The 18,827-nt window shown below is 43.9% G+C and overlaps 1 protein-coding gene across 1 annotated transcript in view; it reads left to right on the top strand.

Moving 5' to 3' along the window:
- LOC100954950 (kalirin RhoGEF kinase) overlaps window positions 1–18,827 on the top strand; it is a 512,376-nt gene that overhangs the window by 193,720 nt on the left and 299,829 nt on the right. Inside the window, exon 2 of the mRNA XM_023516322.1 lies at window positions 13,945–14,019. Coding sequence (XP_023372090.1) covers window positions 13,945–14,019 — 75 coding nt within the window. The remainder of the gene's footprint in view (window positions 1–13,944; window positions 14,020–18,827) is intronic.

Here is an 18,827-nt window from a genome sequence, read left to right as displayed (position 1 = left end):
ACACCAACTATGTGCCTGGCATTGCTCTAGACTTCTGTGATACATTAAGGAGCAGAACAAATAAAGACCTGCCATCTACGGCAACTGCTCCTAAAGACGGCATGATCCTCCTGCCACTTGTCTGTGCAGGGTCAGCTCCCTTTCTCTACTGCAGACACTCCTGGCTGTCATAGCAGACTATCCTCCTTTCACCACAGGGCCTTTGCACATGACATTGCTCTGCCTGAAATGCTACCACTGTCCCCCTTTCCCTGATGACTCATATTTATCTCAGCTTCCTCAGGGAAGCCTCTCCCACTCCCATCCCTCATCCCAGCAGTCAACCTCAAGTTGCCTTGTTTTATTTCTCTCTCTGAATTGTGCTGCTTTCCTTCACAGTAGCACAAATTTCAGTTTCTGTTTATGCATTTATTTGCATGATTGCCTTTCTTTCACAGCAGACTCTAAGCCAGTGGTTTTCAACTTTTTTTATCTGACTTCACACTTGAACCTATAGTTAAACTTCCACAGCACACTTAAAGTATGTTGATCAAAAAAAAAAATACATACTGTGCTTTGAACTTCTTTTGCAAATAATTAATGATCATTAAAAATTTTTGTGGCACATTCAAAAAAAAAAAAAAAAAAAGAAAGAAAAAGAAAATCACTACCATAGAGGCTGATGTGTGGGAGGGATGATTTTTTGGCCTTAACCCTCTAGACACAGGAATAGGGGCAAGCATACCATCATTTGAGTAGCTGGTCTCCCTTTGGAAGCAAGCTATCACCCTGGGTAGAGTGCCATGGCATCACAGCTCATAGCAACCTCAAACTCTTGGGCTGAAGTGATTCTCTTGCCTCAACCTCCCAAGTAGCTGGGAAACTGGCTAGGGGAATAGAAGTGGTTGGAGTGCTTGCCAAATAGCTTAGACTGGGTAGCAGAGGAAAAATAAGTAAAATTCATAGGAACCACACAGATGGGTGTGAGCAGTGTGGCTTACAGGTATGTAGTGGGAAGATGTGGAACAATTTTTAGCTGCTATTTTCTGAGTCAAACTTACTCATTGACACATACGTTCATGTAATCCACACTTATTAATTGAACATCTACAATGTGTCAGGCCCCATGTAGTAGATATCAGGATGAACAGGGAAGAGGTAAAAGAGTGTTATCTATACTTAGCATCAACTATGTGTCTGGTACTTTCAAACAGAATTTTCCCCTTACTCATCACAATAGCTCATGGAGTAAGTATTCTTATCTTGATGAGGAAATAAAGATCCAGAAAGTTTAAGTCATCCAAGAGCACACAGCTGATAAGCACTGGAACTGGGAGTGGCACTTCTGCCTATGCTTGACTCAGGGATGTGAGCTACCTGTCAAGCCATGCTTGTCCTGGGAGAGCTCCCAATCTCATGCCAAACATGGCCTGTTGAGCAAATAGTAGCCAGGAATGCCCTACTCTGGCTGCCTGACTAAAACACTTGAGAGCCCCTTTCTCATCCTGCCATGACCCAGGGGATCTTGTTGAATAAGCTTTCAAATCCCTTTGCTGGCTCTAATCTTGATCTAGGTTCATGGATCCAGGAGGGGTCTTGGGTCAAATAGTCATCCCTTTGCTAGCAGAGGTTTCTTCAATTTAAAAGGCTTTCAGGAAAGGCACTGTCTAGGTGTCTGTTGAACTCACTTTGTGTTTAACCTCAGTTCTTTCAGTGGACTGACATTCTCAGTAACTCCAAAATGAGAGAGAACCAGTCTAATAAATAAAGCTTATCCTTAGAGAACAGGCTCCTGTGCATAGCCTTCACACACCCCTTTTCTTTTATTTAAGCTAAGGAACCTAAATCAGTTAATAGTTCTTTCTGTGCCAGCCCAACCACAGTATCAGGCTATGTGTGTAAGAAAGTGGGGCATGAGGGGTGGTTAGAACCTAAGATAAATTGTAAAGTCTAACTTTGCCTTAGACTAGTGGTTTTCAAACATTTAGGAAGGCATAGACCCTCTTGAAAATCTGATGAAAACTGATCTTATACAGATTCTAGCTCAGAAAAATGTATGCATATTGACATATATGCTAAATATTTTGCATATCATTTCATGAAGTTCATGGCCCTTTCCCATCATGTACATTTTTTTGAGGCAAGGTTTGGAGGCCTGCTTCGGTTCTCCAGTTGTCCTAGGAACATACAGCTTAGTCTGTCCTCTGGTGAGCAGAGTTGAGGGTTACTAGGCTATCCTCTGCAGATATTTCCTTACTTCTCATTTCCCCCATAATTCTAGGGAAGGATTTTTAGCTTCATGAGATTTTTGGATCACCTCTTGTTTCCATTTAGCATTTGACATTGTTATACTTCTTTGTAGAGAAATAGCAGGTATCATGAGTCAGAGTTTCCTGTTTGTGGCCATTTCCTAGCTTATGCTGGGTCCTGGTGATACTAGGTCTGTGGGGCTGTGGGGAAAGCTTTGTTGCTTATCACTGGCAAACATCAACTTGTTTCTTTGTTACTCTGGAGAGGGCCTAGGTCATAGGAAAAATTCACTGTCTTCTGCCCACCCTAGTCCCACCAGAAACCTCAATACTCATCACTATCCTGTCCAATACAGGACTTTCATGATGATCCCATAACCTTTCACTTCTTCTCTACTTACTCATTTTTCACATTTTAAACACTTTTAAATCCCTTTAATAAAAGGGGGTTTTATTATCCCTTTGGGATTATCTGAATATTTGTACCTCTATATTATATTCCTTACATAATATTGAGATTGCATGTTGATGTGTCTGATTGTCTTCTACTGGGGAGCATTTATGCTGTCTCATTTCTGTGGGAGCTATATGTGTTTGTGTGTGTGTGGGGGGGGTATGTGCATAGACCTTTCTTTCTTATTTGCAGCAATTATTTGGGAATATAAAGCAAGCTTTTCTATTCTCTTCAGTAATCTCCAGTGCATTTTTTTCCCTCCAGTGCTTCTTCACATTTGTTTATCTCCTTGATATATCTTAATGTCTCTTTCACCTCTTTTTCATTTTCATTTAGTTAACACATCCTGCAACTGCCTGGACAGCAGCCATTCTGAGTAACTATTACACACTAACTAGTTCAGGACCAAGGACAGCAGCGCTCGGGTCCTTGAAGGGAGAAGAGAGTATTTTTGTCCCCTGCAGTTCTGCAAACCTGTTAGTCTAGGCCTAGTTGTTCCATGTCTGTGATGGACCTTTGTCCAGTCTGTGCCCAGTGTGTCTCTGTGATGTTAATTTTATAGAATGGCCACAGTGGTAACACTGGGCAAGAGTGGCACAGTTGTGGGATTTGAAAGATTAGAGGTGGGAACAGGGAGAAGCTCTGGGCTGGTGTGAGAGGGACTGCTCCAGGAACCACCTGTGAGGGTCTCCTGCCTGAGCTTTGCAGTCAACCATTGTTGCTTTAATGACACCTCCATCTGAATTGCAGGCCATGGAGGTCAGGTGGGGTTGTTGGGAGGTAAAAGGAGAGGCTTTGGGGAGATGCTGGGCCGTCTCATGTTCAGATGCCTGCCAGTATAGTTTCCATAATGATAGAGTCCAAAGCTGGCTTTTTATATTAGCAATTTCATCTTTTACTAGTTTTTATGCCCTGACTAAATTAAGTACTATTGATAGTCATGCTCAGTCAACAGGAAGGGAGCTGAGAGCGAGGGTTCCAAGAAGCAAGCCTTTTATATATATTATATGTGCTGAACTTCCCACGGCATATACCTTTTGCCTTTTAGCACCCTTGTAATACTATTTAAATATAGTAACAAATATAGTGCTAATGGTCAACAGTTGACTCATATTCATCACTGACAGGCTAATGTTCTGTGTTACTTTGAGAGCCCATCTAAGACCAAAGCTCAGTGTAACAAGAAAGACAATAAATCTGCCACCATCACCACTTCCCATGATGTATTAGCACTTTAAATAACCTGGTCAGTTAGAAGAGAACCAGTTATAAAAAAAGTGGTGGAAGGATATTACCTCTTTTGAAGTGGTATGTTCTTGTGTCTGAATTACATTCAGGATGTCAACTTCTCAAGGGAGGGAGGGAGGACGAGTGAGTGAGTGAGCCTGTGTGTGTCACAGCTGAGGTCTCAACTCAAGCTAATATTAAATCTTGTGAAGAATAAACAGAAATGGTTTGCTCATTAGCTGGGCTTAGAGAGGCGTTACCCACATGTTTGAAGTGCTAATTATTAGTGATCTTTAATGGAGCTAATTTAGCAGTGAGAAGTGTTACAAATTTCTGCTCTTCAGAAGTAGCCCATTAGCCAGGCCTTTGTATCTAATATTGACTTTAGAAAGTTAATATTGAAATTGACCACAATTAGAGTTCATGTAGGAATATGAGAGTGGGAAGAAGATGAAGATGGAGTAGAAATAAGCACAAAGCAGGACTGGGGATAGAGGCACAGCAGTTATTAAGCACCTTTGCTATGGAAGGCACCATGGCACTATGAATGGAAGAGAATCAGCTCTGGGTCACTCATTGAGCATCAGCTGTGTGCCAGCCACTGAAGATATTGACGTGAGCACCAGTCCTAACCCTCAAGGGACTCAGAGTCTAGTGAAGGAGCCAGATCTGTCAGTGGACAATAGCATGACAGTGAGGGATACACCATGTGACACACAGAGGAAGAGGAACGAGCCCAGCTTGAGTGGTGACAGAGCAGTTGGGGAAGGTACCCTAGGGAAAGTATATAGCTCACTATAGTGCAGAGCAGAAAATGGTTATTTTGAGAAATGAAGTTTAAACATGTCAGAGTTGAGAGAAGGTAGACATTGCTTCTCTCCAGCTTAAAGACTGCCCCTTCTGGTTATCATCTCAGGTCCCTGGCTACTGCCTCACCTTGCAAGAGGCCTGGTCAGTTTGCTTAAAGCTCAGTATTTATAAACTTACAAATGAAGAACACTTCCCCCCCCTTTTCTCCTTTGCATTGACATCAGGTTAACAGAGGCTTCTGAATGTCCCTAGCTTAGAAGAAGGACTCGGGAGGAGAACTCTGCTACATTGTCCTTCCTACACACCTGCCACCCAGGAGGAGGGATGTTCTAGGGTTGTTTGACATTTTCAGGTGACAGTGATAAGGGACAATGCCTGTGAAGAGTTGATCCCATTGTGAGTGATGCTTCCCTGGTCAGGGAGAGGCATGTGGGGCTCCATACTGTGTTAAGTACTGTTCTGCTGCTGATGGAGAGCTGCCTAGTTCTCTGGCAGGTTTAATCCTTCCTCTCAGGACATACTTCCTGTTTCAGTGGTAGTTTTAAGGAAAGCTCCAAGGAACATACTTATAGTTGCTATGAAATTTTTCAACAGGCAGTTTCCTCAATAGCTTATTAGCATCTATAAAGAGGAGAGAGAAACATTCACTTCCCCTTCTGTGTGCATTTGTGTGCAGATGTATCTTCCTCTCCAGCTCCTTATCTCTTGCTGTTACCCCTTTTTCTTTTTTTTTTTAAGTTTCAGATTCATATGAGGGTATAAACGATTAGGTTATAATGTTTGTGTTTGTTAGGTAAGATCCCCATTGTAGTTGTGCCCCTTGTGAAAGAGGTATGCCATACATTGTGTCCATTAGGTGAGAGCACATGGATCTCCCACTCTCTTCCCTCCTCCCTCTTCCCCCACTCTCTTCCCTCCCTTCCTCTTCCCCCCTTCCCCTAAGTTGAATTAAATCGAGTTTTTCTCTTATGTGGGCATGTATTAGTTTGTTTATTTGCCTCAGATTAGTATTGAATACATTGGATGTTTGCTTTTCCATTCCTGTGATATTTTAATAAGGAGAATGTTGTCCAACTCTATCCAGGTTAAAATGAAAGGTATAAAGTATCCATCTTTTTAAGGCTGAATAGTATTCCATGGTATACATATGCCACAGTTTATTAATCCATTCATGACTTGATATCACTCCTTTTTCTTATCATTTTCTCCAAGTCTTGCCATTTTTCTCTCCTTCTCTTGTGTCAACATAGAGAGGGGGGATGAGAGAAGGAAAGATGAGAGGAATGAAGATCTTGCCTCTTCCCACTAGGAGGTTGCTCACTTACCCCAGGTACATTGACAGTGTCTTCTTCCATGGACTTTGCCCATCACACAGAAGGGGCCATGACCTTAAGCCTCTTATCTATATAATTCAGTTCCATATTGTATCTTCTTGAGGTCTTATCCAAAAACTACAGCAAGCTTCTGTTCTTGTAAGTCCCAGGAGGTAACTCACAGACATCCTTCCTGCCTCTCTTGGGACTTGGGAAAAGATCAAAAGAGACAAGGTCACAGTGCCTTCTGGCTCCATATTCCACCTTCGTCCACAGCAGAGGCCATTTTTCTTCTATGTCCTTCAAGACAGAGCAGAATGTGCCCTGAAGGGTGGGGCTAGCACCTACTGGGCCCAGTCTGTGCAAGAGCTACAGCTTTCCTCTGGGGTCAGCTAGATTCTACCCAACTCTGCCCCTTGCTGTAGCATGGACCTAACTGTCTGAGTCTCTGAAGGCATTTGCAGCCACAGCTTTGTTGATGCCCTCCCTGGAGTCTACCCTATCAAAAGTTGTATCACAGAGCCCACCAACCTCCATGCTCTTCTTTCCATCACCCACATCTGTTTTTCTCTGCAGTCAGTAAACTCTCTTCATTTGTGACACATAGTTCTTTTTGTCCCTTGTCTTGTGCTTGTGCTGCCTTGGCTTATGCTGTTTCTCACTATTCCTTGGCCATTCTCTTATTTAAAACTTAGGTCAAAGATCATCTCCTCTGGAGAGACTGGTCTAATGGGTCACCTCTGACTCATCACTCTTAGCCTGCCTTCTTGGTACCTGGGTGTGTTCAGTGCCAGTATTTCTTCTCTCTCTCTCTTTTTTTTGTAGTTTTGGCAGGGCCAGGCTTGAACTCACTACCCACAGTATATGGGGCCAGTGCCCTACTCCTTGAGCCACAGGCACCACCCAGTGCCAGTATTTCTTGAGCTCCTTTTGTGTGACAGGCACTGTGCTAGATGGTGGGGTAGAACAAAGAGTATACAACCTGGTCCCTACTGTCAAAGAGTCAGGAACAGTTAATAGGGAGTAAAATGAAAGCCCATAAATGCCATTCAGGAGTGACAGAGTGTAAGGTACAACCAGGGACAGCTCAACTTGATGGGAAGGCCAGAGAAACAGCACAGAGGAAATGATAGATTAGGGAGAGATTTAAGAGGTAGAATCAGCAGAACTGAGCAACTAAATCAATATGTGTGAAGGAGGGGGAGCCCAGGATGCTTCCCTGATTTCTGTTGGGGTAACTTAGTGGATGATGGTACCAGGAGATAGTGGACAAAGGATGGCCAAGTTGGGAGGCAGGGTAGAAAGGTCTTCATCCAAACCTCAGAATATTAATTTGTTTTTTCTATCAGGGGAAATGGGTCCTAAGTATTTTATTAGGCTGGAAACTCTCAGAGGGCCAAAATTGGGTTCCTTCTCCAAGGGAGAGAATTGCCTGAGATGACCACTGTGTTCTAAGATGTGGAGCTGCCCAGGTGAGGGCCCCCTCCTTCCTCGGTTTTGTCCAGTATTTCCCAGGGTTGAGGGCTTTGCAATTGTAGGGGGCGGGGTATAAGTAAGATAAAGAGACAAACTGACTGGCTCCTCTGTCCTATAGGGCCATCTCAGAAATGGCATCTTTGTCTGTACATGTGATCAGTGGCAGTATTTATGGTATTGAAAACAATCAGAGAAGGCAGGGTTCTGAGAGTAGGGAGGAAGATCTGTTGTGAAATTAAAGTACCATATTTCCTGTGTATAATGTGCATCTTTTGCCCAGATTTTTGAGGAAAAATGTAAGGGTGTGCATTCTGTATGGGTAGTATGACTAGGCTGCAGGAGCCCAGAGGGCCTCATGGGGCCACTGCAACCTACTACCTGGACCTGCTGGGCACATGGGGTTCTAATCAGGGAGGATCTAGCATTTGGTGTTAGTGGGCTATACTAGAGCTCTGCAATAATCAGAGGAGGTGGTATTGCCTGGGTTGGTGAGATGGGCCTCAGCCATGCAGGGTAAGGGCCATGGCCCAAGGCCTGGCCGTGCAGAGGGGACTGGGAGCCCTGCACAGGCCTCAGGGATCTGCCTGGTTGCCTACCAGCTGAGCAGCCTCAGAAGCTCCCACCCTACTGGCCATGGAGGTAGCACATGGCCCTCGCTGTGTGGCCCCCAATGTGGTGAAGAGGGGAGGGTTGCTGGGAGAGAGGGAAGGGGTGGCCATCATACAGTGAGTGGCTACAGGAGGGCATTGTGATCTGGAAGTTTACCAGAGAGTGTTAGCCCTCCCCAGATGCATCTTTCCCAGCCAAGATCCAGCCACTTTCTCAAGGGGTGTTTTCCTTTTCTCAAGGGCAAAAACTGTAGGTGTACTTTCTACACAAGAGTGCACATTGTACAAGACAAAATATGGTATCTGATACAAGAAGTGGTTTACGCTACCAAAATTCTGAGTAGCCTGGACAGATGTTATTCATAAACATACTCAATAAACCTATGATTATTCAAAAAATACTCATAAGACTTGGTCTAATTTTAATGCCTAGTGGGGGAAATTATCTCCTGATAGCTTTTTTAGTCAGAGTAATGGCTGAATCTCTGGAATCCCAGGGCAGTGGTGAGGGGTCTTCCAATGATGGGAGCAGGAAGAGTGTTGAGCAGTGCTAGATAAGATTTTAGAGGTGCTATTTATGCCAGAGTAAAGGATGCTTTTCTCTATCTGTGCCTCTGAGGCAACCCTAGAATGAAAAGAGAAACTTAGTGCAGAGTTCCTGAGATGTAATATACATAGAAAGCACTCTTGAATTTCTTACTAAAAATACAGGTTCTGGGGTGGTGCCTGTGGCTCAAAGGAGTAGGGCGCTGGCCCCGTATACCGGAGGTGGTGGGTTCAAACCTGGCCCTGGCCAAAAGCTGCAAAAAAAAAAATAAATAAATAAATAAAAAAATATATATATATATTTTAAAAATATATAATATATATAAATATATAATATATATATGTTCTGATCTGGGGTAGAATCTGAGAGTCTGTCTTTCTAGTAAGATTGTAAGTGGTAGGTGATGCTTATTACTTTGAGCAGCAGGGTTGTAGGACTCACCTTTAGTAAGCCTTTCCTTTGGGCCCCCTTCATTCCATAAAGGTGGCGTCCTATCTGGTAGCAGTTTGGTGGTTGCCCTGTTTGCACACTTGTCCTCCATTGCTAAAGCCTCCCAGAGAGCAGGATCCATTTCTTATTTTTCTTAGGATCATCAAAGCCTGACATAAAGCCTAGCAAATAGTAAGTGGTTAATAAAGAATGACTATGGGAATAGGAAAATGTTAACATTATTACCAAATGAATTCCTGGAACTCTCAGTTGCAAGCCAGATCTCTTTTGTGCAGCATGTCATTCAGTGTCTCAGTGTCATTTTGAGCAAGGCTTCTATGCTGGACACCACAGGGACAGAGTAGAAGGAGGAGACAGGAACCTGAGCATTAGGAAATGTTCAGTCTTTCTGGTGAAACTGTTAGAATACTTACAAAGGGACCCCTAAATAAGTGAAAACCAAGGGGTGTGACTGAGCACCAAAAGGGAAAAAAAGGGCAATCCATGGTATTCTAGCTGCCGTACCTCCAAATAATAAATGCTCACTCAGTTGTTTGTTTCTTTGCTTGTTAAAATCAGGATTGCCTCCTGAAGGAGGACAGCAGGGAGCACAAGTGGCTGCTATTCAGATGGAATAGCGGTTACTCCCCTGCCACCCTGAGGGATTCACTGCCATTCCAGAGCCACAAAACTACAAACAGGGCCCTTGGCACAAGGACCAGGGCTGCTGTTGCCATGCGGGGCCACACAGAGGCTGCAAACCAGTAATGATGATTGACTGGCATTTCTAAACATGAGAAATGGTGACTAGGAAAATGTAAAGAGGAACAGGCAGCAGCAACTTGAAAGCATAATGCATTTGGAGCAAGAAGAGCAAAAGTAGGCTTGGAGAAGACCCATGCTGGAAGATCCTGGGGAAATGGTGGTAGTAATTTGTACTTCCCTAATAGATGCAGAGCATTTCAACTTTGCTAATTAACAGAACAGCAGGCTTGCAATTCTGACAGCAGCAGGATGTGAATGGGGTGGAATTAGCATTGAATGTCAGCGATGTATGCCTTTGTGTGAAACACCTACATTGGGTCAGGTCTATAAGGGTGCCCTCTGATTTTTTTTTTCCCTCAAAGTAAGCCCACGCGTTTAGGAATTTTTATTTCTTCTCAGGCCTTCTGTAGAGGTAGGAAGAAGCCTCCTGTTTCAACAGGCTTTACGGGTTTTTTTTGCAGTTTTGGCTGGGTCTGGATTTGAACCCACCACCACAGGCACCACTCAACAGACTTTCATGTCTTTTTTTAAATTATTAAATCATAGCTGTGTACATTAATGCAATCATGGGATACAGTGTGGTGTTTTCATATACAATTTGAAATACTCTCATCAAACTGATTAACGTAGTCTTCATGTCATTTTCTTACTTATTGAGCTTTCATGTTAAAGCAAGAAACTGATCTATGATAAGCCTAGAGTTTATAGTCTAATAGTGCTATCAAACATACTTTGTAAGAAATAGCAATTGCAGTGTCAGCCTGCCTCCTTCAAGGTGCGCCTCACAGAGGTTCTTCTATCCTTATTGTCTCATTTTGGCAATTTGAGCCACCTGCAAAATGAAGTGAACTGCTCTGAGCATTCCGATCCCTAAACTGATTCTGGGAAAAGAATGCACTGGGAAGCCAGGAAAGGGTTGTTTTATTTTTCCAAAGTAGAGTACACCTTGTTAGAGAATTTGTTCCTAGTACTTCCTTTGAAAGCACATTGATCTGATAAACTGAGGATCTTAAAGGCCAATAAGTATGAAGAAAAGGTTTAGAAAGTCTCAGAGTATTTGAGCTAAGTGGTACTCTGGAGATTATGTACTCAATCACCAGTGCTTGGTGTGACAGATAAGGCCCCTGACCTTGTGTAAGTCATTTTAGGAGGGGTTAACATTTCATTCATTCCTATATTCTTTCATCAAATATTTATTGAACATTTATTATGAATCTACCAAGGCATGTACCTGGTAGTGAAAAGATGTTGCTGTTTCATCAGTCCTGTTGAGTTAGCATTCAATGAACTTAGCCTTTATTACATATTCTAACAGCTGGTTTCACAGGGACCCTGGGGGAATTGATATATAGGATGTTCAGCCAGTGCAAATAAGTTTTATACACAGGGTCACCAGTTTATGAGCTGCTGGGCTAATTAGTTTAGCTCTACTTGGCTTTACATAATACACATATTGTTGAAAAGTTATTTGTAATTCAATTTTTTGGCAAATGGAAAATTAATTCAAGTCACTAAGGAACTTTTATTTAAAGAGACCCTGGAGCAAATCCTTTTAGAATGTGAAAAATCTTGTTGTTGTTGCTGGAAATGATTATCCCCTAGTTAAGGATTTTATAAATCTTTAGGTTTTCATATAGTGACACACAACCAGGCAGACAGCCCAGCAATGGTCTGAACTAGGTGGGAAGGACTCTAGCCTAGGAAGTTGAAGCCCTAGGAATCTTAGAATAGTCCAATCCAAGGTATTGACATTCACTGGAGCCCATGACTGCAGGCTGCATGGACGAGAAGTATGCCTTCTCTCAGTTCCTGGTCCCCGGAGGGAGAAGGAAGAAGTGGGTAGGGGATATTTGGAGCTATTTCTCCCTGTCTCCCTGTGGGAGTGTGAAGGGCATAGGACAAGGAAACTTTTGCTTCCATTATAGCGAATTTGAATCCCTTCCTTAAGGTGTGGGGATTGTTTGGCCCTCTTGTATACTTTCATACTGCAGGGAAGGAGAGCAAAAGCAGTGGAAAAAATAGGACAGGAGGTTAGGAGAGAAGAGGGTTATGCGGACTCTTCTTATGCAGTAAAATCTCATTAGTTTGGGCCTGGCTGTTTTTGAATTTGTAAATAAGCTGGAAGAAGACAGGACTAAAATCTAACTTTTCATATTGAATTTTCTTTTTTCTATAGAAATTAATAGAATGCCTAGTGATATAGAGGAAAGTGTTTGAGGCTGATGTGTAGAAAGGTATATTATATATAGGTAAATATTTTGATATGGAAGCATCATTTTACAAAAATAATTTGTGTGCTAGTTAAAGATGACACTCGTCTAGTGGATAAAGCCCAATAGGGCTCCTCCTCCTGCCAAGGAAGCTGAAATGCCACCTTGTTGCAGGAGGATGAAAACATTCTATAGATCTACTTATAAATTCTATATACTTTATATTGATCCTAATTAGTCTCTACTAGTGAGATTTAGTTGTTTTTCTGTGTGAAAGATAAGGTTGGATCATAAATATCTGTAGAATCGAAGGAAAGAAAGAACAAAACAATGCCTACAGCCTTTGAAGTTAGAGCTTTCTTTTTTTAGTGTTGCTTTCTTCCTCTGTTGCTCAAGGTCTTCTCAAAGTGAGCCTTGTAGCTGGTTCTCTGTCAATTTATAAAAAGAAGCAACTTACAAATAAAAATGCTCATTATCTTCATTTAGTAACAAAAGAAAAGGGAAAAATAGAGGAAATGGTCAGAGACACTTTGGACATTTGTTTTATGTTAGGGCATGACCTCTGACCATGGAAACTGACACATCTAGGGACACATCTCTTTTTCCTCTTTGGTTGAGTGTGTAACAAACCTGTTTCCCTTTCCTAAGCCAGTGATCTAAATCTTGGGTTGTTGCCAAAATTCCCAGCTGGGTCTCTTGAAACAGTTGATGTTTAGAGGTTGAGGGTGTGAGTGGAATAGTCTTGCTCAGCGTGTTGCTCTATAGAGTGTCAGATTTGGGTCTGAGTGGATAAAGGCACCAGTGGGGGTATCTGTGGTCTCCTTCTGTCTCACTGAGTTGACTTAGAACTGCTCACTGGGTCCTTCTGTGTTGTGTCCCTCTTGGTAATACGTAACAGAGACCCAGTATAGCTCCAAGGGCTGTGGGTGTGGGTGGTTCTCCCTAAGAGGCCTTGTATGGTACTTGGGCTAAATGATAGGGTAAGTGGGGATAGGCACAGGATTTTTTGGGGTGTGTGTGTAAGCTGGGTCCTTCCTTCCCACACATCTCATACTGGGCTGGGTTGTCTTTTGCCTTCTGAGGCTACTGTTTCTCCTGGCATATGTTTATTTTCCATTGTTAGTGAGTCCCAAGCTTTTGCTTCCAGCCCTCTAACAGGAATTCAGGTAGACCCTACAAAGGACTTTCCATCTGAGAAGCAATATTTAGAAAATGAATGAGTTAAAGTAGGTAGTGCAAGTCCTTCCTAGGAGATCTGTGTCTCCCCACCTCCTGTCCATTGTGAACTGAAGGTGATGACATTGTGGGGGAGGAGGAAGAAGGGTAAAGACGATGTTGTCGTCTACTTTGCTTCCATCCATGGGAGTTCTGTGACTTACTTTTGCCATTTATAAAATGAAGACTAATAGTCACTGTGCCACTTAGAAGAAAGTCAAAGAAGAAGTATTTAGGGCATTGTAATCCATTTTGATATCAACTAACTACTTCAACATATATTAACTGAGTGCTGACTGTATACCAGACACTGTACTAGGGTACAAAAATGATTTTTAAAAAGCCCCTCATCTTTAAGTTACTTAACAGCAATCATTGTTGACTGCAGGAAGCTTCATACATGTAATAGGAGGACTTGACTTGGACCATTGTCTCCTTGAGTAGGACCCAGGAGGTTGTGGCCTTGGACACCCCTGTGGCCTGGTATCCTGAAAAAGTGCCCTTCTGTTAGGGACTATCTCCTGGTTTGCTGGGCTGAGCTGTAGGGCCTGAACAAGCCAGAGCCTTCTAACCAGTGACAGGATTGGGAGTCAGAGGCTGGGACCCAGGGATTCTGCCAGCTGGCTTCTCTCACCCAGATTCTTTGCTGTGTTGTCCCACAGGATCTTTTCGGAATGATGGTTTGAAAGCTTCTGATGTCCTTCCCATCCTAAAGGAAAAAGTGGCCTTCGTGTCTGGTGAGTATTTGTGGAACTTTCCTTTGTAATGGACCTAGAGAAGTTGTGTGTGTGCACATGCATTCAGATACTTCTTTACGTGCTAGTGAGAGAGAAGTGGGAGTAGGAGTTACTATAGTTCCTGGGGCGGCTGCTTCCTTTCGGCAGAGGCAGACAGAAGGAGAAAAGAGAGCTCTGGTCTCAATTGGGTATCTAGAAGATACTCACAAGCATGGGCAGGTTTCCTGCACACACCCATCATCTATTTTGCACACACATTCCACATTGCCTCACCCTCCCTGACCTGGCAGTTGCACCTCAGGCCCCTATGAGAGATGCTCCAGCTGGAAGTCTGTGCACTTGGTGCACCCTTGAGGTTTTCTTTGGATTCATTCTGAGAGGGTCACAGAAAGGAGATTAGAACATTTTTTTTTTTTTTTTTGGCTTTTCTTTATCTGTCTTTACTGGCAAAGAGAACTCAAGTGAGTGTTTGTATTTAGGGTGTTTTTTGTTTCTTTCTGAATAGTGACTTCCAAATATTTATTCTTGACTTCTCTCTCTTGCTCATCTTGTACATCAGGATCTCTTAATGTCTAATTTGAGGGGTCAGCAGTCATAGCCTGTGGGCCAGCTACCAGTTTTTACAAATAAAGTTTTATTGGAATACAGCCATGTGTATTTATTTAGGTAGTGTATCAGTTTCCCATTGACACTGTAACAAATCACCACAGATTTGGTGGCATATAACAAGGAAAGTTTGTTATCTCAGTACTGGAGGTTAGTAATCATTTTCACTGGGCTGAAGTTGTTAGCAGGGCTGTGCTCCCTCCATAGGCTCTAGGGAAGAATCACTCCTTGCCTCTTCCAGTTTCTGGTGGCTGCTGGCGTTCTCTGGCTGTGGCCTCATCACTCTGATCTCTGCCTCCTTGGTCACATTGCCTCTCCTCTTCTGTCTGTCTCAAATTTCTCTCTGCCTTTCTCTTTTAAGGATACTGTGACTACATTTAGGGTCCACCCAGATAATCTACCCAGCTCAAGATGGTAACATTAATCACATTTGAAAAGTCTTTGCTTATTCACTGGCAGGATTATGTAGCAGCAATTTTAATCTGGTAAAGGCACAGCGTAAGACAACCTTCAAAACCTTCATAAGTTTGTATTCGGAATGCTTGCTGAACACATGGGAAGAACTTGTATAGAAGTCCTAGAGGCTCCTAGGCAGTGCCAGGCCTCTGACCTCTGCTAATGCCCATGGCCTGTACTCCTGAGGATATGCCCACAGTCTTCTGAAGAACCCATTTAGATCTTGTCCCGACCCTCCCCCCTTTTTTTTAAGAGACAGTATCTCACTGTTTCCCAGGCTGGAGTACAATGGTATGACCTTAGCTTACTACAGCGTCACATGTCTGGGCTCAAGTGATACTCCCATCTCAGACTCCCAGGTAGCTAGTACTCTATGTTTATGCCACTGTTTCTGGATTTTTCTTTTTTTTAATTTTATTTTTGCTAGAGATGGAGTCTTTCTTTTTTGCCTAGGCTGGTCTCAAACTAACTGGCCTCAAGCAATCCTCCCACCCTTGTCTCCCAGATTGTTAGGATTATAGGCGTGAGATACCACTCATGGCCTTGTCCTCTTTCTTTTTGTGACACTTATTTAGCCTGATGTCCTGGGTATCCTTCTAACCCTTCCATTTCTTTTGTGCCTGACACTTCATCCCTTCTGCAGTGTCTTCCTCACACCTTCTGCCTCTTCTTTCCTTCCCAACTTAGTTCTCACTTGCCTCATCCAGGAAGCCTTCCTGGACTTAACGGATAATCCTATTCCCTGTCAATTTGGAGCATATGAGTACAGACATGGTACACTCTGACATAGAGACTCTTGCTTCATGTTTATGGTGTATTTTTTTTCCATGTAAGTTCAGCTAAAGCCCCAGGCTAGGGCTCAATCAGCCCCAGAAAAGACCTTCCCAGGTGCTAGGAAGTTGTCCTAATGGAGCTCTTAGAAGCAACCTGCCAAGGAGGCAGTCAGGGATGAGGCAGGTAGAAACTTCCCTGAGCAGGACAAAAGGATCGGGGGTGTTCAGCTCACTCCCACGTACTGATGTGATCTGAGCAGCCTGGGGTAAGCCTTATTCATCTGTACAAGTGGTGCCAGGAACTTCTGAGCTTAGGGAACATTGCTCTTTCATGCCTGGGAAGGACACAGAGTACCAGGGAGATAATGACTGGCTGCATGTAAAGAAAGAAAACAAAAAAAAATGCCACCCTTTATATCCTGAGCTTTTAAATGATAAAACACAAAATAAAGTGGAAACAAAAACTGAATTAAGTAATGCAGTTGCATTTCTTTCTGAGAAGAAGCACTGCAGGGAAAGAGCAGAGAAAGAGATAGTTGGTTGTTCCCGCCTTTCCCTGCTAGCACCCTGGCTTAACAAAACAGGAAGGAAAGTGGTGCTGCCCTGGGGAGGACCGTCAGAACCATCCAGGGCAGCCCGGAAGCTTCTGCACATGGGCACGTGTATGTGTGTGAGACAGAGGCTGTGGCTCCCCTCTGGGGCCTCCGTTGTTCCAGGCCTGTCCTGTCCTTCATCATTCACAGTGGCAGGCTTCCCTTCTGCAGTCCCACTCCCAGCAGCCATTGTGCCTTTGGTTCTAACTCCTCATGTAGAGGCCACCCCAGCCCTGTCTTCTTCGGAGAGGAGGACCCTCCTTTGGCTACCTCCTGTGGATCTCTCTGCCTCCTTCTCTGCCACCTGTGTCGTCTCCCACTGATCCCAGGGAAATCCTATGTTGTCATGGTACAGTCTTTTATACTCTGGACCCACATCTCTCAAAGTGTATTCACCAAACAGCAGTTCCACAAGATGATACTCTACAAAAGAAAAGGGACTCTACACTCAAAGAAGTTTGGGAAAGGCTCCTTGTTGCAGCAGTTCTTCCTGGAGATTCGCTGTGCCCATCAAAACACATAAACATTTTAAGGCTCTGGGAAGTCCTGCAGTGGAGACCTTTATCTTTATTTAATCTAGCATTTTTCAAACTTCATTCCCATAAAATGGGAATGGACTAACTTCATTCCCATAAAATGGACTAACTTCATTCCCATAAAAAGATTATGTGGGTGTGTATGTGTGCATATGTATCCATTAACATCTTGGAGATCTATTGTTACATTAACTTTAGCAGGAGGTTCTCATTCCTTATCTCTGCTTATTATCCTCTATAACGTCAGCACCTTGCCAATTATCAGTCAGATTCTATAGCTTCATTGGTGCTCAGCTTCCTTGGCACCGACGTCCTCCACCTCCCTACTGTGATCATGTATGTCTAGTATCTCGACCCCTTGATGTGTCTGTTTGTGGCCTTATTCCCTTACATTTGGCCCTTCCTGATATCTCCTTATCACTTGGGAGTGGATGGATATCAGAGAAACAAAGCGGATAATGCTATTTATCCGTATTTATTCATGTATTTTTTTGAGACAGAGTCTTACTTTGTTGCCCTCTATACAGTGCCCTAGCAACCTCCAGCTCTTGGGCTTGGGCGATTCTCTTGCCTCAGCCTCCCAAGTAGCTGGGACTACAGGTGCCTGTCACAATGCCCAGCTATTTTTTGTCGTAGTTTGGCCAGGGCCAAGTTCGAACCTGCCACCCTTTGTATATGGGGCCGGTGCCCCACTCACTGAGCCACAGGTGCCACCCCTATTTATCCGTATTTAAACATGCTTTTCCCTCTTTTCTGGGATCAGCAGAATATTCCCCACCCTCTCTGGGCCCTCACATTCACACCATGTTACCCATATGGCTAGAGCCATCATCCACAGAGCTTCCCTGTGCCCCAGTAGCCTGTTCCTGAGCCTGGTGTTCATTTGCTGGGGAAGCTCTCCAGGAGTGGCTCTGTTCCTCTCTCCACAGCTCCCCAAGCCTACCCTGACCCTGGACAGATAACCTCATCTCCTTTCCACCTAAAGAACAGTATCCCTCAAGTGAGCCTAGCTCCTTCTTCCTCATAACTCATCTCCCTTCCCTCCCTGCCCTTAGAGTTCTGCAGACTGCCTCAGAGGGAGGGATACCCTGTCCCTATCCCCTGAGGGTTGAGCTTCCCCTTGTTCCTGTGTTGAGGCCTTGCCCCATACATCATCCCCACCCTTTCTAGCATCATGATTCTCTTCCTATGTGTTCATTCCTCCTCTTTTTTTTTTTTTTGCAGTTTTTGGCCAGGGCTGGGTTTGAACCTGCCACCTCCAGCACATGGGGCCAGCACCCTACTCCTTTAAGCCATAGGCGCCACCCATTCCTCCTCTTTTCTCCTTCCTAAAAATCATATGACTTGATCCTGCTGCCTTCTCTTGACTCCTTGTCCACACTTCCTGGAAGAAGGTGGTAATACTTCCCTGGGCTTTCCCTCCTCACCCCTTTGTCGTCCTCTGCCATTTGGAATCTTCTGAAACTCATGTCTCCAGGGTCAGTCTTGGTTCTAGCTTGGGAGGGACAGTGCCAAACGGTCCTCCAAATGACCTACTTGCCCTTTGCCAGTCAGAGCTGTGGCTCCCCGTGTTCATGTGGTTCCTGAAAGGTCAGGGAAAAACCAACAGTGAAAACCAACAGAGACAGCAAGCACTTAGGGTGAGGGCAAGGCTAGAGGGGAAGGTTATTGGGAAACTCCCATTCAATCCTCTTGCTTGCCTTTCCTCATGCGGAAGGCAGCGGGGAGATGGGGACCGTTCCCAAGACAGAGGAGACAAGGATGGTTATCAGTTCAGAGAACCAGGGCTCTGATGGTATGGAGCTGGACCTAGAGGCCCAGAGCTGGACTCTGAGGTATATCTA

Source organism: Otolemur garnettii, unplaced genomic scaffold (assembly GCF_000181295.1).
Source record: "Otolemur garnettii isolate 467f Iridium unplaced genomic scaffold, OtoGar3 scaffold00089, whole genome shotgun sequence".
NCBI lineage: Eukaryota > Metazoa > Chordata > Mammalia > Primates > Galagidae > Otolemur > Otolemur garnettii.
The sequence above is the reverse complement of the archived record's forward strand: the minus strand, read 5'-3'. Positions and strand labels throughout refer to the sequence as shown.